At 42.8% G+C, this 21,881-nt stretch overlaps 1 protein-coding gene across 2 annotated transcripts in view; it reads right to left on the bottom strand.

Annotated features, from left to right (window-relative positions):
* Window positions 1–21,881, bottom strand: part of MAP3K7CL (MAP3K7 C-terminal like) — a 177,051-nt gene that overhangs the window by 38,993 nt on the left and 116,177 nt on the right. The window contains exon 3 of one of the 2 annotated variants that reach the window (XM_078658385.1): window positions 21,628–21,689. In XM_078658385.1, the coding sequence (XP_078514511.1) occupies window positions 21,628–21,689 (62 nt within the window). The remainder of the gene's footprint in view (window positions 1–21,627; window positions 21,690–21,881) is intronic. The other variant, XM_078658386.1, reaches the window with a different exon arrangement.

The raw sequence follows: 21,881 nt of genomic DNA, 5'->3' as shown, positions 1-21,881 counted from the left end.
CCTACAATTTTGCCAAGTTTCGTGCAAATCCATTCAGCCTTTCGATTATTATTATTATTTATTTTTTTTTGCCCCGCGGGGCCCTTTTAAAACCTCCACATCAAACCTAGGGGGTCAGCGAGGATCTACTATTCCCCCTTATGGTCATTTGCCCCTTCGCTTTGGCCTCCTCTTGTCTCTCGATCCTACCGAGAGACAAGATGGCGGCCGCTACGGACTGTTTGGAATGTTGACAGACGCCAAAGAACCAATCAGCTTCGCTTCACAAAGCTCCGTTGCGCGAAAAGTCCGCGTCCTGGGCCGCTGCCCAGTCCGCTGTTACAGATATATATCTTTTTTTAAACGTTAATTTCTCAAAATCCACTGCAGCACATATATTGAGACCTACAAAAGGCACATCGGGCTACCAGTCCCTACAATTTTGCCAAGTTTCGTGCAAATCCATTCAGCCGTTCGGGCTAAAAGTGAGGCCAACCGCCCTATGGAAATTAACATGGGAAAAACGCGTTTTGGGACCCCCCTTTTTTCTCGGCCCCCCCTTGACGAACCCCCCCAAAATTTTCAGGGGCTGCTCAGAAACAAAATGTGCCATTTTCCTGAAAATTTCAGCCAATTCCGTCCACAAACGCCAAAGTTATTAGACATAGAATTTTCAAAAAACCCATAGAGAAAAAATCCTAACTATATATACCTACTGGCGACCGCCAGTAGGTAATATAATGAGAGATAGAGAGAGAGAGAGAGAGAGAGAAAGAGAGAGAGAGAGAGAGAGAGGATGTAGCCTTATGGCTAAAGCGGTCGACCTCGAAGCTGGGCAGCGACACTCACATCCTTTGATTCTGAGGACATCACTTAATCTCCCCATGCCTAACAAAACTGAATGTGTCAGTTTGTAACTAAACTATTGCTCATGTAAAGCGCTCTGATACCCGATTTCTTGGGGCTAGGTTGTGCTATAGAAAACTCTTTAAAAAAAATACAAATCTAATCCGTAAATCGCTGCAGCCCAAGCCTTCCTTTTAACGGGGAACTCGCTGCGGGAAAGCGATCCCCAATATCTCCAAACTTAACGAGAATCTTACAATTTGGTCCCTGAATCTTTTCTGAAGTGTGTTTATTATATGTGTAACAATGCTGAAGTGTGTTTATTATATGTGTAACAATGCTGATATATATATATATATATATACTGAGGGCTTATATCGTATGAATTCAATTGGTGAAATCTATAATTGATTATGCCTTAAATTTATGAATGTCTATATATGCCAAATATGTTTAGGAAGTGAAGTCATAAACGAATATGTTATTTTATATCAATGCCACAATACAGTACTGAGTTCTAATTTTCGGAATTTGGTCCAATGTCAGGTTCAGCAGTAAAAACTACATTGCCCAGCAGTCTAAGAGTTTTCCGAAATGCACATCGTAAATGGTTTGAAACTTTGGTCCACATGTGTCAGCAAATGAATTGTATTTTACAATGTAAATTCTGCTTTTGAGGTTCTGAAGCGGCAATGTAAACGAATATGAAATGACAAAACACATGGTTGGATCCATGAAATTAGATCGTTCACAGATATATGTATGTTTCTTTTATGTCTATTGTTTACCTCATGGAAAAAGGACTTAAAAACATAATGTAACAAAATGGTGGCCACTTGATAAAGGCTTCTCGCCGAAACGCGTCGTCTTTTGGAGAGTGCACATTAAATATTAATTGTGCCTGAACTTACCTGGTGTGCCGTTTTCCTTGATACCGAATGTGGAGGTGAATGAGGAATCGTTGGTGAAATAAAGTGTGGCGACTGCGGCCACCCACGGCGCCAGCGTTGCCAGGCTGAGGATCGTTGAAGCAGTACCGTTTGGAAGATACCGAAAATTATAGCGATTCCGGCCGCTTCCTGTATGTTGAAGAACAGATTCGGGTAAGCCTGCTGCTTATGCGTACAGGGTGTGGGAAGTGACGGGTCACGTTTGATTACGAGGGTCCGGACACCGAAAACATCCCGGGTGCTAGGCTTGCAGTGCCTCTGTCCATGCGTAAAATAACACGCACTTGAATCATAAACGGAAGCAAACGCGACTGCCGCGATTAAAACTCGCGGCGTGAGGAAGTTCACAGTTTTATGATGAGTGAATGGGAAAAATCCAGGACAGTCGAAGCTTTATCTCTCTTCAGTGAAGAGCAGGACACGGCCCAAAAAGGAGCTGGGAAAAGTACCGCTCCAACCAGTGGAGACTCGACTCTGAAGCAGAAATTAGCCTTGTTTGAAAAACTGAGCAAACGTGAAATTAACAAATGGTGGGAAGTAGCATCCCTCACTAATTACGTGGAGGTCGGCAGAGTACCCAGGGGACTGAGGATCAGCATAGTCCCAACATATGATAATCCAAATCATGATTTACTTGCGGAATGGGCAGGGTACATGGAGAAAACATGTAAGGGCATGCTGGAAATGTTGGTAAAATATGCCCGAATTGACCTTGAAATAACACGTAAAGATCTAGCCGAACTGAGAAACGAGTTGGAATTATTGAAGACTGACAAAAGTGTTGAAACTTTCATGAAAACACTCCCAAAAAAATTGCAAGATTACGAAGATACTATTAAACAAAAAAAGCAGAGGAAGTTCCTAAGGGATAAACGTGACTACGCCGAAGGGCGTATATTAACATACGCTAAAAGATACGATTGGGCTCAGAAAAAATTGAGAGCAAACTGGCCAGGCAAAAAGGTGTCGATATTATCAACAGGCTCGAGCTCTGATATGAGCATAGAGTCAGATGAGCGTGGGTCAGGAATCCCTTTAGGGTCGCGACCGCTGACTTTTCAGCAAGAGTTCAAGATTCTGAAAGAAAACAAAGAACAAACAACACAGAACAGACCACAAACCAGGGGTCAGACGAAAGGCAGAGGAGCAAAAAGAGGCAAAGGAAGAGGTCACGTGACAGCAGAAGAAGACGACGATTGAAAAGAAAGCACAAACGACTGGCCATCATGGGAAATTTCTCCAGGATGGAACATCAAGAAACTAAAACTGTTGTCAATCTCTCTGATCGTAGCCTAACTAACATTGAAACATCCATATTACAATTAGGATTATCCTTTTGCCCGAGTACTATTCTGAACTACACCGATACCAGGATTGACTTGTTTTTGTTTATTCGAAAACTAAAATTAATGAAAATGTACCTGACCCGCACAAAATCCAAAACAATTTCAAATAGAACTGACGACAATACTAATATAAATCTCCAGGTTGGAGATATGGATCTGCTTAAAGATATGTATGAACTTGAGGTTGGGGACACAAATGAGAGGAGTGACCACACAATTTTGCGAACATGTGGCATCATGAACAAAGAGGTCAAACACAGTGGACTACGCCTTAAAACCAAATTTAATCCCAATGTACCATATGATAACATTGAAGCCTACAACTCAGCAATCATTGCAGATCTAAAAGGAACAAGGAGTAAATTCAACAATACCAAAAGGGAGAATTTAACCAAAGAACAAAGAATGGCATTGAAAACACTAGAGGATGACCCGAAAATTGTAATCAAGCCCTCCGACAAGGGGGGCAATGTGGTTATAATGAACTATGCGGATTACCATCAAGAGGCAATGAAGCAACTAAACGACAAGTCCTGTTATGAACTAATTGACTGGGAAAGGTACAAGAAAACCATCAAAGACTATCACACATTACTTGGAGGATGGTACCATAGTGGGCTTCTTGACACAGATGAGTATACATTTTTAAGGAAAGACCAGCCCCGCATCCCTTGTATTTACTTTCTGCCAAAACTGCATAAGGACCCCTCTAGACCACCAGGGCGTCCGATTGTTTCATCAAATGGAGGATTGTTAGAAAATACTTCAATCTTCCTTGACCTATATCTTGCTGAGTATGTCCAGAATCTGAACTCTTATTGCAAGGACAGTTCAGATTTTCTGAAAAAACTACATGGTATAAAATGGGAGGAGGGTTATATACTAATCAGCATGGATATTTGCTCCCTGTATACATGTATTGACCAGGAGAAGGGTGTAGCGGCCTGCATGTATTTTCTGAGAAGCATGCATATTGACCACTGGGACCACAACACAATGTTAGAGGCCATGATGCTATATTGTCTGAGAGAAAATATTTTTCTCTATGAGAAATCTGTGTACCGTCAGCGGTCCGGGACCGCGATGGGAACTTGTTTTGCCCCCAGCCTAGCGAATCTTTTCCTAGGCTGGTGGGAGGAACAACATGTGTGGACTGACGAATCTGAGATGTATACTGACCACATTATTATGTGGGTCAGATACATTGACGATTTGTTCCTGATATGGAATGGCCCAAAGCTACTGGCAAAGAAGTACATTGAACATCTAGGAACTAACAATTTGAACCTAAAATTCACCTACAGTATGAGTGAAACTTATTGTGAGTTCCTAGATATAGCTGTAGAAATTAAGCAGAACTCTATCACGACTCGCTTATTTCGTAAGTCCACAGCGGGCAATGCAGTTTTACATTCAAGGAGTCAGCATCCAGTACCGCTAAAAAACAGCATTCCATACGGCGAGCTCCTGAGAGCTCGTCGAAACTGTAGCACAGATTCAGACTATGAGAGGGAAAAGGAGATCATGATTGAACGCTTTCAACAACGAGGCTATCAATCCAATGTACTAACTAGGGCCCAACAGAAAGTAGGGACCATGACACATGAGGAGGCCCTGTTTAGAATGTCTACCAGTGCGAAAAGAAAAGAACAATTGACCATCACAAGTACCCCACACATTCCACGTATGATCACTAATTTTAGTAGAGGGTCACTAACATTAGAGAAAATAATGAGATCACACTGGAATCTTCTAATGGCTGACCCGATCATTGGAGCATCAGTAGGAGATAGACCCCAGATTATTTACCGTAGAGCGAGGTCCCTCAAAGACAAATTAGTGCACAGTTACCCTCAGGGAATAGCCAAAACAAACTGGTTGACGCCTACTGGGTTCACCACTTGTGGGAGCTGCAAAGCTGACCGAAATGGGAAGAACTGCAAGGAATACATAGTAGGTACTGGACAGAGGAAATTGATCAAACAACAGATTAACTGCAACAGCGACTGTGTTGTCTACCTACTGGAGTGCCCATGTGGCCTCCGGTATGTGGGCAGCTCAAAACATCAATTAAAGGTGCGAATTCTGCAACACCTCCGTGCGATCACTAATAAAGATCACAACTATCACACATTACTTGGAGGATGGTACCATAGTGGGCTTCTTGACACAGATGAGTATAAATTTTTAACGAAAGACCAGCCCCGCATCCCTTGTATTTACTTTCTGCCAAAACTGCATAAGGACCCCTCTAGACCACCAGGGCGTCCGATTGTTTCATCGAATGGAGGATTGTTAGAAAATACTTCAATCTTCCTTGACCTATATCTTGCTGAGTATGTCCAGAATCTGAACTCTTATTGCAAGGACAGTTCAGATTTTCTGAAAAAACTACATGGTTTAAAATGGGAGGAGGGTTATATACTAATCAGCATGGATATTTGCTCCCTGTATACATGTATTGACCAGGAGAAGGGTGTAGCGGCCTGCATGTATTTTCTGAGAAGCAGGCATATTGACCACTGGGACCACAACACAATGTTAGAGGCCATGATGCTATATTGTCTGAAAGAAAATATTTTTCTCTATGAGAAATCTGTGTACCGTCAGCGGTCCGGGACCGCGATGGGAACTTGTTTTGCCTCCAGCCTAGCGAATCTTTTCCTAGGCTGGTGGGAGGAACAACATGTGTGGACTGACGAATCTGAGATGTATACTGACCACATTATTATGTGGGTCAGATGCATTGACGATTTGTTCCTGATATGGAATGGCCCAAAGCTACTGGCAAAGAAGTACATTGAACATCTAGGAACTAACAATTTGAACCTAAAATTCACCTACAGTATGAGTGAAACTTATTGTGAGTTCCTAGATATAGCTGTAGAAATTAAGCAGAACTCTATCACGACTCGCTTATTTCGTAAGTCCACAGCGGGCAATGCAGTTTTACATTCAAGGAGTCAGCATCCAGTACCGCTAAAAAACAGCATTCCATACGGCGAGCTCCTGAGAGCTCGTCGAAACTGTAGCACAGATTCAGACTATGAGAGGGAAAAGGAGATCATGATTGAACGCTTCCAACAACGAGGCTATCAATCCAATGTACTAACTAGGGCCCAACAGAAAGTAGGGACCATGACACATGAGGAGGCCCTGTTTAGAATGTCTACCAGTGCGAAAAGAAAAGAACAATTGACCATCACAAGTACCCCACACATTCCACGTATGATCACTAATTTTAGTAGAGGGTCACTAACATTAGAGAAAATAATGAGATCACACTGGAATCTTCTAATGGCTGACCCGATCATTGGAGCATCAGTAGGAGATAGACCCCAGATGACTTACCGTAGAGCGAGGTCCCTCAAAGACAAATTAGTGCACAGTTACCCTCAGGGAATAGCCAAAACGAACTGGTTGACGCCTACTGGGTTCACCACTTGTGGGAGCTGCAAAGCTGACCGAAATGGGAAGAACTGCAAGGAATACATAGTAGGTACTGGACAGAGGAAATTGCTCAAACAACAGATTAACTGCAACAGCGACTGTGTTGTCTACCTACTGGAGTGCCCATGTGGCCTCCGGTATGTGGGCAGCTCAAAACATCAATTAAAGGTGCGAATTCTGTAACACCTCCGTGCGATCACTAATAAAGATCACAACTATCCCATGGCTCGACATTATGCGGAGAAGCATAATAGCAACAATGCGAGTCTAATGTTTTGTGGAATTGATAGGGTTCCCAAACATATACGGGGTGGGGATCGCGAAACACGTCTAAGAGTCTTAGAGTCAAGACATATCATAGACATTGATAGCAGAATCCCGAAGGGCCTAAACTGCGGGGAAGAACTGGCATCACATATTGGTGTATGAAGTAGGGACAACCTATAACGACTGCCTGGAATTTGGGATATGCAAGGAGTTGGCAAATGTGCTCTAACAAGTTTTAATCACACACCTTTTAAATATGCATTGAGGATTAGAATTGGGAGTAACTTGCGGGATACCGAATTTATACATGTAAATGTGTTATTCTCACAATAGTATAGAATTAAGAGGGGCAGGCTTGCCCAATTTGCACAATTTTTATTTTATTATGTTTTGGCTCTCAAAAGAGGGCCACATAAAATACATAATAGAGAAAGAAAAAAAGAAAAAAACATTTGAATACAAAGAAAATCAAAGACAGTTTATAACAATTAACAACAAACAGGATAATCAGCAGCAAACACCTCCTTTTTTCATTAATAAATAGCTAAAAAACCTTTAAAAAAGTTAAAAATTTGGAAGCAAAACATTTCATTAGGGGGAAAATACAAAGCCTGCAAAACAATATTTGCATTAAGGATACCCAGTTGAAGGCAAATCGATTTTAACCATTTCAAACGCAAAGAGCACAGTGCAGGGCATAAGAATAATACATGGGTTCGCTTGCCCTTTAGGGATATCCCAATTGTGTACTGTCGAATATACCCAATGCACCCCCAGCTGGGGGATTCACGTAACAACGGTTGCACTATATTGTCTATTTTCATATGATTTTTTTGCACATTTTCCATTAGCCCTAATGAAATAATAGGCGCTCTCGCACTTTAGTTTCCCTCACTCACTCACTTCTCACCACACTGTATGCACTCGCATGACAAAAAGCCACCGCCAAAAAGAAAAATTAGAAACAAAAAAGTGAACTTTAGATTATGGTTTGTGCTATAAGAGGCATGGGAGCTCCCAATGTTTGTTGTTAGTTTTGTTGTGCATTACCAACGGAATTACAAGATAATGCAATTTTACTATACTGCATCAAATTACTGCTTGGGAAATACCATCGGGCATTGCACTGTATGAGTAAGGCACTGACGGAGACTTCACTGAGGGCTTATATCGTATGAATTCAATTGGTGAAATCTATGATTGATTATGCCTTAAATTTATGAATGTCTATATATGCCAAATATGTTTAGGAAGTGAAGTCATAAACGAATATGTTATTTTATATCAATGCCACAATACAGTACTGAGTTCTAATTTTCGGAATTTGGTCCAATGTCAGGTTCAGCCGTAAAAACTACATTGCCCAGCAGTCTAAGCGTTTTCAGAAATGCACATCGTAAATGGTTTGAAACTTTGGTCCACATGTGTCGGCAAATTAATTGTATTTTACAATGTAAATTCTGCTTTTGAGGTTCTGAAGCGGCAATGTAAACGAATATGAAATGACAAAACACATGGTTGGATCCATGAAATTAGATCGTTCACAGATATATGTATGTTTCTTTTATGTCTATTGTTTACCTCATGGAAAAAGGACTTAAAAACATAATGTAACAAAATGGTGGCCACCTGATAAAGGCTTCTCGCCGAAACGCGTCGTCTTTTGGAGAGTGCACATTAAATATTAATTGTGCCTGAACTTACCTGGTGTGCCGTTTTCCTTGATACTGAATGTGGAGGTGAATGAGGAATCGTTGGTGAAATATATATATATATATGTAATTCACTGAAAAAAACAGAGGTTTCAAACGTGTTATAGTTAGCTGGACATTTCACTCATACAAAACCATTGAAATTCCCTCGTTATAGTTAGTTCAGCTAACTATAACTCGCGCGCTCGCAATGCACTGCTGATGACGTCACATATTACATCACTCATGACATGGTCAGTGACATCACTCATGACATCACTGATGACATCTCAAATGACATCACTGATGACATCATCCAGTGAATGTGTGTCTTTCTGAAAAATAAATATTTTTTATATATCTGTATCTAAAGGTTGATGGAAGAATAAATGGGTAAATAAGTGTCTAAATGGATTTTTTTGTGTAAAATTGATTGTATAACTGACTTATTAAGTATATCTTAGTGAATACATGTATTAGCGAGTAATGTTTTAATATGTAAATATCTGTATCAGTGTCTCACTTTGTGTATAAGTGGCTGCATGGGTTGGTGAGTAGCTACATGAGTATCTATATGGGTTATTAGTTGGTTTTTTGAGTATCAGAATGAGTGTCTGTATGGTTTGGTGGGGGGTATTACTTAGCACATAGATCCATGAATGACTGACTCACTGTTTGTATGTGTTTTGAAGACAGAATGTGTGCAGGACTGTATGGGTGGATAAGTGAGTGTATGGGTGTGTTAGGGAGTGAATGACTGTCTCAATAGTATATTTATGAGTAACTACATATGTTTTAAACTAGTATATGTGAGTATTGATGTATATAAGTGAGTATATGTGAGAGTGAGAGATTGGAAGAGTTCCTGTATAAATAAGTATGCGTTTCTATAAGTGATTGTTTGAGAGAGTAAGTATGTGTGTGTTTCTGTAGAAGTAAGTGTAGTGGTGTGTGTATAGCTGTATATGCAAGTAAATGGATGTTTGATAGTTTATTTGCATGTGTGAGTATGTGTGTAAGTAACTCTATGGATGAGTATCGGTGTGTAACAGGATGTCGAGGCGTATGAGTACATATGATAAGCGAGTACATGTATGAGTGACTATATAGAACTGTTGGTGAATGAGTGTATGTGTATGTAGATGTTGGAATTACCTAATCGGTTGTTGTAACTGGTATTGGTATTTCCATTTGTTTTGAAAATGTTAGTTTCTCTTTTTGAATGTGTGTATCAAAGGTTATATTAGGGTGAGAGGAGGTCTGCCACTCTTTCACAAGGATTATGTCATCAGTGGTGTCATCAGTGATGATATTTGAGATGTCATCAGTGATGTCAGGAGTGATGTCACTGACCATGTCATGAGTGATGTAATATGTGACGTCATCAGCAGTGCATTGCTGGCGCGCGAGTTATAGTTAGCTGAACTAACTATAACGGGGGAATTTCAATGGTTTTGTATGAGTGAACTGTCCAGCTAACTATAACACGTGTGAAACCTATGCTTTTTTCAGTAAATTTCAAAGGTTTTTTAAATGCTAATTCCTAACTATAACGTAGCTGAAACCTATGGTTTTTTCAGTGAATTTAAAAGGTTTTCTAAACGATAATTTTTAAATGTATTAATTGTTATATTTTTTTATACTAATTTACTACATTGTTTTAAAGTATTTATTTTTAGATATTTCATTTTTTAAATTACATTACATATTTTTAATATAAATTGGAAAAAAATGTTTTTAAAAATATTAAAATTGTAATATATTTTTTTTTATTTAATATTTTTTTAATTTATATATATTTTATATAGCAGGCAATAATATCCTATGGAAGGAAATTCAAGTTACTGGTAAGTACAGTTAAATTTACTTTTCAGGAACAGTAGTGAGCTGAAAGATGCAGCACTGAGGTCTCCTCTGAGGCTCCACGTCGCCTCGATACGGAAGTGGTATGGACTAGAACCCCCGCTGTCTGGATGCGCCTCGATTCATCTCCGAAACAGGGAATCATCCGTCCCTGAACCTGCCATTGAAGCAAGAAGGGGAACTGACACAGGATCTTTCCCCATCACCGGTTACCTTCCAGACGCGGCCACCACATCACTGCGAATATCAGGGACGTTGTTTCCTGGGGATTGTCTGCGGAAGAAATAGAGAGCTTCGAGGCTCCTGTGGATGATGAGACGTGGCCCACATATATCTATAGTAACAAGTCTCTGAGTACGGGCTAGATCCATTCTGAATCGCTAAGGAAGTAATGACGCCGCCGTACGTCTTAAACCACTGCTTGAAGGGATAAGAAATAAGAAAAAAAGAAAAGAATGATCCCCCCAATCTCCGAATAAATCCTCCATAAAACCTGATAACGACCTGAAGCCCCTTAAATTACAGCTTGTGTGTTTCCCTCCCTGGCTACACCAATCTGCCCTGACGAAGGTGCCCCACACCGAAACGCGCGTCGGCGCTACCACCTGGGATGGCAACATTATACCTTCCTCTTTGCCCTCCCACGGTTGCACCCATGGCCAGGCAACCATAATTCCATCAATTTGTTGCAGGCCTTGTGAAATGTACCAGGTTGAACGGTGCGAATGTGTATGTGTAATGAATGATCCCTTATAGATATGAGTGCCTGTTGAGTCCCCGTTAAACGCCCCGGAGTGTGTGGAACATTTGACTGTATGATGAATTTTTCCCCTTGACCGAGGATGAAATAGCACATTGACTGTATTTTATAAATCCTTGAATATCCAACCCCGTAATGTGTTTTTTTAAATATGTGCAAAAAAATCAATAAAAATATATATTTTTCATACAAAGTTTAATTTGAATCTCTGGCTCTGATACTTGGCAATATTGCTTCCTCCCTAACAGAACTGGATCCCCTAGAGGACCACTGAGTATCTATTTAGGCAGGGTGTCCTTCTGTATTTCTACAGCACTGAGGTATCTCCTGATAGGTGAGTAAATCGGAATTCGTAGTTCGGCTGATTTTTTTAGGAATTTTTTAAAGTTCCAAAACTCCACACTTAGAAAAATTTCTAAGTGAAACCAGTCAATGTTAGCCTATGGAAGGAAATTCAAGTTACTGTAAGTATGGTTAGAATTACTTTTCAGAATCAGTATGGCGCTCAAAGATGCAGCACTGACGTCTCTTGTGATAACAGGTGAGTAAATCAGAATTCGTAGTTCGGCTGATTTTACAGGAATATTGTGCTCAATAGTGAAGGAAGGGGGCGGGGCCTGAGGTAACATGTGTGCAAACACGCCCTGTGGTGCGTTTTAGGTTGGGGAATTAATTCCTCTTCAATCCTGAGGTCCCCTGTGAGACAACTAGCCCACCAGGTACCTCTAGTATGCGCCAGGGAGCTGTGTTGCAGAGAGGTGTTCACAGGGCACGCCCCCTTTCTACACTCTGCAACACAGCTCCGTGGCGCTTACTGGAGATACCTGTTGGACTAGTTGCCCCCTAGGGTACCTCTGGATTGAAGAGGTATTAATTCCCCAACCTAAATCGCGCCACAGGGCATTTTATGCACTCACATCACCTCAAGCCCCGCCCCCTACCTTCACCACTGTGCAAACGCGCCCTGTAGCGTGTTCTAAGTTGAGTGATTAAGTCCCCTTGCATACTGGGGGTCCCTGTGGGTGAACTATCCCACCAGGAACCTCCAGTATGCGCCAGGGGGCTGCGTTGCAGAGAGGTGTAAAAAGGGGCGTGGCCTCATTACACGTTTCTGCAACTCAGCCCCCTGGCGTGTTTGCAGAGGGGGAACTAATTCCCCTTGCATACTGGAGGTCCCTGGGGGCCAACTAGCCCACCCGGAACCTCCAGTATGCGCCAGGGGGCTGCCTTGCAGGGAGGTGTAATGAGGCCACGCCCCTTTTTACACCTCTCTGCAAAGCAGCCCCCTGGCGCGTTTGCAGAGGGGGAACTAATTCCCCTTGAATACTGGGGGTCCCTGGGGGCCAACTAGCCCACCAGGAACCTCCAGTATGCGCCAGGGGGCTGCGTTGCAGAGAGGTGTAATGAGGCCACGCCCCTTTTTACACCTCTCTGTAACACAGCCCCCTGGCACGTTTGCAGAGGGGGAACTAATTCCCCTTGCATACTGGGGGTCCCTGGGGGCCAACCAGCCCACCAGGAACCTTCAGTATGCGCCAGGGGGTTGCGTTGCCGATAGGTGTAATGAGGCCACACCCCTTTTTACACCTCTCTGCAACGCAGCCCCCTAGAGCTTTTTCAGAGGGGGAACTAATTCCCCTTGCATACTTTGGGTCCCTGGGGGCCAACTAGCCCACCAGGAACCTCCAGTATGCACCAGGGGGCTGCGTTGCAGAGAGGTGTAAAGAGGGGCGTGGCCTCATTACACCTCTCCACGAGGCTCCCGCCCTACCATAGCAAACAGCAGTGTCTCAGGGGTAGGCAACCCGGGACACTGCAGGAGCCGGCTCTGGGGGGTGGCGGTCCCCAGGGACATCGAGGGCTCCAGGAGGGGGGCCGCGCGGCCCCCCTCCCACCTGTTAAAAGCCCTGGGGGGTGGTGGTCCCCAGGGCTGGGGGGTCCATCACGGACCCCCTATTTTACATATTAAAGCACCGGGAAGGTGGCGGTCCCCGGGCCGTGTGGGGTGGCTTGAGCCCCCCCCACAGGTTTTTTTTTATTTATAAAAACGAAGCCCTGGGGAGTGGCGATCCCCAGGGCGCGGGGGGCCTTAGAGGCCCCCTATTATACATATACAAGCCCCGGGGGTTGGCGGTCCCCAGGGCTGCGGGGGGGGGCCTGTGTGCCCCGCTATTATAATTACTTTGCCCCGGGTGGTGGAGGTACCCGGGGCAGTGTGGGGGTGATTGAGGCCCCCCACACTTTTTTTTATTATGCCCCCGGGATTTGGTCCCCCCGGGGGCTAATTTGATAAAAAATTGGCCAGTTTTTTTTTTCCACGAGGTACGCGTACTTACGTGTACCCCGCGATTAAAAAAAATAAATAAATAAATTTGGGGGCCTTGGGGGTCCTTGTGGGACCCCCTGTGCAGGCCTAGGGGGTCAGTGTGTTTCTTCCCTGCCCCCTTTGCGTGTTTTCCACGTTTGTTTCACTGCTTTCTTGTGCCTCGGTTTTACCGAGGCACAAGATGGCTGCTAACACTTCCTGGTTTGGAGTGTTGACAGACAGTTGACAGCCAATGACCATGCAGCTCGTGCCCGGGAAGGTACAGAGTACAGTACAGAGTACTGTACAGAGTACGGTACTTCATCTATAGATATATCTATGATTTTACTTTTGATTTTTTCAGGAACTACTGAACGGATTTACATGATTTAATATAAAGGGTAATCTGCGAACCGAACTCTACCTTTTTGCCAAATTTGGTGTAATTCCGTTTAGCCGTTCGGGCTGTAGCCCTGGCTAAAGGTCCTTATGGAAAATTGAATGGGGAAAACACGTTTTGGGACCCCACTTTTTTCTCGGCCCCCGTTTCACGAAGCACCCCGAAACTTTCAGGGCAGTAGCGGAGCGGAGCAGGCCATTTTCTTGGAGAATTTCGCGGGTATTCGTCAACCGGCGCCAAAGTTATTCCAAATAGAATGTTGCGGATTTCCTATGGAAACTAGGTCCTAACTATAACTACCTACTGGCCACCGCCAGTAGGTAATATATATATATATAGAAAGCCACAATCCTGAAAAAAATGTCAGAAAATCTCCAAACAAACAGGTACGGACCACAGCGTCTCTTTAGTCATAAAGTGCAGATTTATTGCTTTACAGCGTTCTCATCGTCCCGCAAGTGCCCAGCATGACGCGTTTTGACAGTGGAACACTGTCTTGCTCACATGACGTGCCAAGGGCCAATCAGCAATATATAGTGTCACAACATCCAATTGCCCGCCTATTTCAAATTCATAGACATAGAAAACATGTTCTAATCATTCCTCCGCGAACATTGTGTAATCTTAAAATAGATATATGTTCCGGCAATTGTATATCCAACTGTTATACAGTAAACATACATTTTACGTGAGTAATAAAGTGCTAGTGCATACAAAATAAAATATGTAGTCTACTATTGATCTATCACTAGTTATTACTTTGATGGAAAAAAGAAAATTGCATAACTGTAGACTGTCTTTAACTTGAAGCCATGCGATGCTCATCTATTCATATTACTTCTACCTGTATACATAAAGTGCAAGTGCAAATATACTAATTAATTTCATTAAATATAGTGCAAAATGACAACATCTCTATAAATTCCAAATGTTACATCACTAATCATCCAAATTTGAACAAGGCTAACTCCTGAGTCATTGTTATATCTCATGTACTGCCATTCATAATCATATTAAATACTAAGACCCATTACTTAATAATCATTGTATGTTTATCGCTAATACCATAAAAACCCAGGCTTCAGCCACATAAAAGACTGGTAAAACCAAAGGTTAAAACCTGGACATCCAGATAAAACCCCTAGTAAAACCTCGTCCCTCATCAGGCTAAAATCTCGGATAACTTATGGTGCAATAAAATAAATGTCAAACAGATATAAATTCTTAGATAAAATCGCAGAATATACATACATTATAATTCATAAATAATGGTGCAATTCTTCTCCAGTGTTAAGACCAGAATCGGCTCGCAATTTGGGAGTTCTGTTCGAACCCAACCTGCAGCTGGATGCTTCCGTAAATAGGACGGTTGCGACATGCATGGGCCTGCTTCGTGCGCTTAGGAAAATCTTGCCACTTCTTCCCCGGGGCTCCAGAGCAGAGGTAGTGCGTAGTTCCATCCTCAGTAGGTTAGACTACTGTAACGCACTACTTCTGGGAGCTCCGAAGATCCTGGTCCTTAAACTCCAAAGGATTCAGAATATGGCCGCTAAATTAGCCTTGTCTCGCCCGCGCTCCTCTTCTTCATCGGCAGCGCTTGCCGATCTTCACTGGCTTCCGGTCCAGCAGAGAATTGCATTCAAGGCCGCGTGCCTTGTCTTCAGGGCCCTGCATGGACTGGGACCACTACCCCTTCAGAGTCTCTTTTCTTGGTACCAGGCTACCAGACCGCTGAGATCCTCCTCGGCGTTCCTGGTTAGGGTCCCCAGGATACATAGAGTGAGGATGGGCGGACGTGCTTTTAGTTTTACGGCCGCCAAGTTGTGGAATACTCTTCCTCTGACATTGAGGAGTAGCCTTGATCTACTCACTTTTAAAAGGGACTTAAAGACCCATTTGTTTCCAAGGGTAGTGTAGTTATGCAATAGATGGTTCTGGATCGGTCTCAGCGCCAGGATGCCCTTTGGGTGACAGCTGCGCTTAACAAGCAATTAAAATACAATACATACAATACATTTGGCATTTTGGTATCAAGTGTGATTATATAGTAAGATTCCAGCTGCCTGAGTTTTTTCTCCCTATTTCCACCCCTCAGTGACTTCGGCACTGTATCAATCACATAGTACTGCAATTCTTTAAGATCATTGTTATTTACATGTTTAAAGTGCCTAGCCACTGGGTAACTTGGGTCTGAATTTATAATAGCTCTCAGGTGTTGTAATATGCGGTTGAAGACTTGCAGTTTTGTGCTTCCTATGTATCTTAGCTTACATGAACACTCTAATACGTATACTGCAAAGTCTGTACGGCATGTGAGTAGCTTCGTGATTTTTATAGGCTCTGGGTCAAACGCAGTTGTCAATTTGTTAATGTTTGTCCCAAATTTGCATGCTCTGCACGAGCTACATTTGAAAAAACGTACTCTGTTTGAGAGCCAGTTAGATGTGTTTAAAACCTCAGGACTTGTTTTTACCAGTGCGTCCCTTATAGAGGGAGCCCGTCTGAAAGGGATCATAGGATATTCTGGTACCAATTGTGACATAGTCAGGTCAGTTTTAATTATCTGCCAGTTTCTGTATATGATCTTCCTTAGTTGTTTTTCCTGTTTGCTGAATGATGTAACTAACCTCACCATATTATCTTGTTTTGATTGACTTTTATTGGTCCCACTGGAAATATCTGTGCTGCTGGTACTGGCTATTCCACTTTCCTCATTTGTGGGATTTGCTTTGGTAATGGCCTTTTTTAGATCTCTCTCCTTATAACCACGATCCTTGAATCTCAGAAATGCCTAATTTTGGCAAATTTTAAGATCTTCCTCTGTGTTGCAGATTCGCCTTATTCTTAAAAATTCCCCAAAGGGGATGCTTTTAATCAAGTGGTTCGGGTGGGAGCTACTGGCATGTAGCACTGCATTACCTGCAGTGCTTTTTCTGTGCAATTTGGTATGGATAGGATAGCATTCTCACGAATATAAATTTCAATGTCAAGAAATTGCACTCTTTCTACACTTGCCTCCGCTGTAAATCTTAGATTCAAATCATTTTTGTTGATCTCGTTAACAAAGTCATATGCGGATTCTATGGATCCCTCCCAAATGACACACATATCGTCTATAAATCGCCACCATTGCCTGACATGTGCAGCAAACAGCTTCCTGTGGGTGGTTTTGTGGACGCTCTCCTCCCACCAGCCAAGGTGGAGACACGCATAGCTGGGGGAAAAGCACACCCCCATCGCCACCCCACGTAGCTGTTGATACACTTCTTTATTGAACATAAAGTAGTTGTTATTCAGGCATAGGTTGATCATACTTAAAAGCATCTTGTTATGCTGATAATATTTGCAATCCCTTTTGGATAAAAAATGTTCAATTGCTGCTACACCATCAGTGTGTTGTATGCTGGTATAGAGTGAATTGATGTATATATATATATATATATATATATATATGTATAAGCTCCAAGGATGCCCAGCTGGCAAGGATGTACTCCAGAAGCAGCAAATCCCCAATTGATTGCGTAGATCATGGAATGCAGCCTGACGCGGTTCGATGCTAGTCTTAATCATAGGCTTGTTTCCATGTGTCTCACAGCGTCTTATGCCACACCTTATACTGAAATGTGCTGCCTAGGTTAGATAGGCTAAAACTCGAATGAGCACCATCTGGCACTTCCCATAGAATTGTGGGATACGTAGTGTGGCAATATATCTTAACCCAAATAGGAGCTGTGTCCACAAAGTCACTAATGCATACCCTTCAATGCGCTCCATGAGCGACGAAGTCCTGAATGACAACGCTGCTTCCCTCATGTGAAACTGGACATATTCTCCAGTTCGCCGACCCGCTTTAGATCTTAGCGGTGGTACATCCTCCACAGCAGGGCCTGCCGTGTGAAAAATGAAAGCTCCAAGATTGCCCAGCTAGCGAGGACACACTCCAGAAGCAGCAAATCCCCAATTGACTGCGTTGATCACGGAATGCAGTCTGCGCGGTTCGACGTTAGTCTTAATCATAGGCTTGTTTCCATGTGTCTCACAGAGTCTTATGCCACACCTTATACTTAAATGTGCTGCCTCCTGATAGGCTGAAACTCGAATGAGCACCATCTGGCACTTCCCCATAGAATTGTAGGATATGTAATGTAGCAATATATCTTTAACCCAAATGGGTGCTGTGTCCACAAAGTTACTAATGCATACCCTTCAATGCGCCCCATGAGCGACGAAGTCCTGAATGACAACGCTGCTTCCCTCATGTGAAACTGGACATATTCTCCAGTTCGCCGACCCGCTTTAGATATTAGCGGTGGTGCCTCCTCCGCGGCAGGGCCTGCCGCTTGAAAAATGAAAGCTCCAAGGTTGCCCAGCATGCAAGGACGCACTCCAGAAGCTGCAAATCCCCAATTGACTGCGTAGATTAAGGAATGCAGCCTGACGCGTGGAGCTTTTATACATACGCAGCAGGCTCTGCGGCTGAGAGTGCACCACCGCAAGAACTGTCAGTGGGTCGTGGAGCTGGAAATCGAGTCCTGCTCATTATGAGGGGAATGGTGCTGGTATTTGAGACTCTGCTTGTCACCGGAGCCATTGGAGGGCACGTATTAGGGCTCATTTGAGTTACTGCACCTATTTAGGTATAAATATTGCTACACTACGTAACCCACAATGCTGTAGGGAACTGCTATATTGCACTCATATGAGCAACCGCCTATCGAGGCAGTGGATCTTGAATAAGGTGTGGCATGTTAAGCACATGTTAACAAAGCCTATGAAAGAGGTATTTCGAAACACGTCAGGCTACGCCAGTGACCAGCTGAGCCTGTTGGGGATTGCTGCATCCAGAGTGCACTCTCACCAGCTGGGCGACCTTGGAGCTTTTATACATAGACGTGGCAGGCCCTGCCACGGAGAGTGCACCACCGCCAGAGCTGGTAGTGGGTCGTGGAGCTGGAAATCGAGTCCTGCTCATTATGAGGGGAGCGGTGCTGGTATTTGAGCCTCTGGTCGTCACAGGGCCCATTGGAGGGCACGTATTAGGGCTCATTTGAGACACTGCACCTTTTTAGGTATAATTATTGCCGCACTACGTATCCCACCATGCTGTGGGGAACTGCTATATTGCACTCATATGAGCAACAGCCTATCGAGGCAGCGGATCTTGAATAAAGGTGTGGCATGTAAAGCATTGTGTCATTTGAAACCAAGCCTATGATTAAGGAGGTATTCCGAAACATGTCAGGTTACACCTGTGACCAGCTGAGCCTGTTGCGATTGCTGCTTCCAGAGTGCACTCTCACCAGCTGGGCGACCTTGGAGCTTTTATACATACGCGGCAGGCCCTGCCGCGGAGACTGCACCACCGCCATAGCTGTCAGCGGGTCGTATATATTCCACTTCTGTCGCTGCTCAGTTCGCCATTCTACATGCCTAATGGTGCCAGAGACTGCGGCGGCTGCCGGCCAAATATCGAGGCAGCGGATCTTCAATAAAGGTGTGGCATGTAAAGCATTGTGTTATTTGAAACCAAGCCTATGATTAAGAAGGTATTCCGAAACATGTCAGGTTACACCTGTGACCAGCTGAGCCTGTTGCGATTGCTGCTTCCAGAGTGCACTCTCACCAGCTGGGCGACCTTGGAGCTTTTATACATACGCGGCAGGCCCTGCCGAGGAGACTGCACCACCGCCATAGCTGTCAGCGGGTCGTATATATTCCACTTCTGTCGCTGCTCAGTTCGCCATTCTTCATGCCTAATGGTGCCAGCGACTGCGGCGGCTGCCGGCCAAATATAACATGCAAATCCAATCCAAATCAGGAAATTAAGGATGTGGCACACCAGATTATAGCAAAAACATTTATTGTGCAAAAAACGACGAGTTTGGCAAACAGCCTTTGTCAAGCAGCGAAACATGCTCCACCTCTCAAAGAAATACATTTGCATGTTCATGAAAACTGACAAAGAACGATTGATGTTAAGTCTTCCTTCTCTGTTTAAATTACAAATATGATCTTATCTGGCCTATTTCAGAGCATTATTTGCACATTCTTTTGACCATAACATTTCATTGCATAATAGAAAATTATTAGTGTCTGTAGAACGTAACCTCTGTAATGAACGTTGAGGAATCATTGTTCAAAACAATGTGTCTCTTATCATTGTCTGTAATTTTGAACTTAGTCAATAACAACATACAATTTAAAGCCATAAGTGTGCATGATTACCACCTAAGTGTGATTTAGTGCAAAAAGAAGAAAGATAATTACATTAAATTACAAGATAATGGACTTAGAAGTTGTTGAAGTACAGTCAGCACAAAGTGCAAATGTACGCACAATAACGACACAAGATACATTTATCCATGCTGTTCTAAGTTCATTTTCCGAAGGTGGAGCCCTGCTTCTTCTCATGATAATCAGTCTGTATGGATTCAGTGACCTATACATGTATGATCTCTGGGCCCCTGTCTCTGCTTGTTTTCTAAGCTAGCCCAGTATCTGGCTATAAAGATGCCCTGATCTATGTTTATCAAATGTTTACTATAAAAGTACATTGCAGCAGCTTTACACCTATGAAGTGGAGGCCTGAGCTCATTTTCTAATTACAGGATCCATGGATCGCTAGCGAATTAAGTTATTTGCGTGACACAGTTTCTCAACGCGTCCTTTTATAGGATTAGAGCGCAGGAAGCTGGGGAATAGCCAGAATTATGCTTTCATCTCCTTCATGATAGGCGGCTTTCAGAAGGAGAACTGGTGCTCTGTTCATCTCATCAACTCATCTTAGGAACAACTGACCTTGCCTCATAGAAATAGCTTCTCTGGGCATCTTCAGAAAATGAGTAGTTTGTTGAACGGTGCTTGAACCGTCTGGTGGCCTTCCCCTCACTGTCTGGTTACACTCTACTGTGGCGAAAATAACAACATTAACACCAGCAGCAAGATTTATTGAGGATAACTTGAGGTTAAATTTACTTCAACCAGATGGATAGCCTAGGACTTGTCATCAACGCTCTCCAATTAGATACAGCTTGACCTAGACATGAACTAATATTACTGTGCAGTTTTTAGGACTATTGCATTACAAGTGTACCTAGCACTGTGCTTATGTCTGCTCAGACACAAAGTTGTCTTTCTGTTGTTTGCCACTTTTGATTACAGAAACAACTTGCATGTTGGAAATCAAGACATATCAAGGCGGTGTTTTGCGATTGCGAATTATTGATACAGTCATCCCTTGTTAATTTCAGAAGTTTTGACCTCGTGAAATTTAATGAGGGATGCAATCTTTATCTCACCTGAAAATTACCATGTGTGATAAATATCGTACAACGTGTATCAACGTTCACAACGCAAACGGGTGTATGGGCAGGGATCGCACACCAAGGGATCACAACTTAATTGGTCACTTGTAATTAGGTCTTTTGTCTACTTGCATTTAATTAGGTAGTTTTGTATGCACATAACGCCTTTAGCCATATTCAACACAAAAGTGCCTTATCTCACTTCTTTACAGTTTTCTTTTTCTCCTTTTTCGAGGACTACCAAGGCCTCTTTCTAATGTACATCATATTGCAACCCTCAACCATGAACTTTTTTCTGTGAAAGTGAGAGGTATTAAAAATGAGGTCAGCATACATCATTTTGGATAAAACCTAGGAGAATATATTATAACATTTTTTGAAAAAAATATGATAAACCTCATAGCATGTTAACATTTTATCAAGTGGTAACAACGAAAGTTAAAATAATAGATGCTTCTGTATTTACCTGAAGTTGCTTGTCTAGATCTGGAAAAGATAAAGGAAATGTGCTCTTAGGAGGCGTATCTTCTGAAATATAAAACAAAAAGTCGGTTAAATTGGCTTCCTATGAAATCTGAGGAAACGTGCATCAGCATTCTAGATCTTTATGTGAAAATGTCATAACATCATCAAAGCTGATTTAACTATCTAATACCTCTATGGATCATTTGCTGTTTTCATATACATTTCCTTAATTTCTTCTAAATAACAGGTGAATCC

The sequence above is a fragment of the Lissotriton helveticus genome, chromosome 8 (assembly GCF_964261635.1).
Source record: "Lissotriton helveticus chromosome 8, aLisHel1.1, whole genome shotgun sequence".
In the NCBI taxonomy this organism is placed as follows: Eukaryota; Metazoa; Chordata; class Amphibia; order Caudata; family Salamandridae; genus Lissotriton; species Lissotriton helveticus.
Note: the sequence above shows the minus strand (reverse complement) of the source record. Positions and strands in the feature narration are given on the sequence as shown.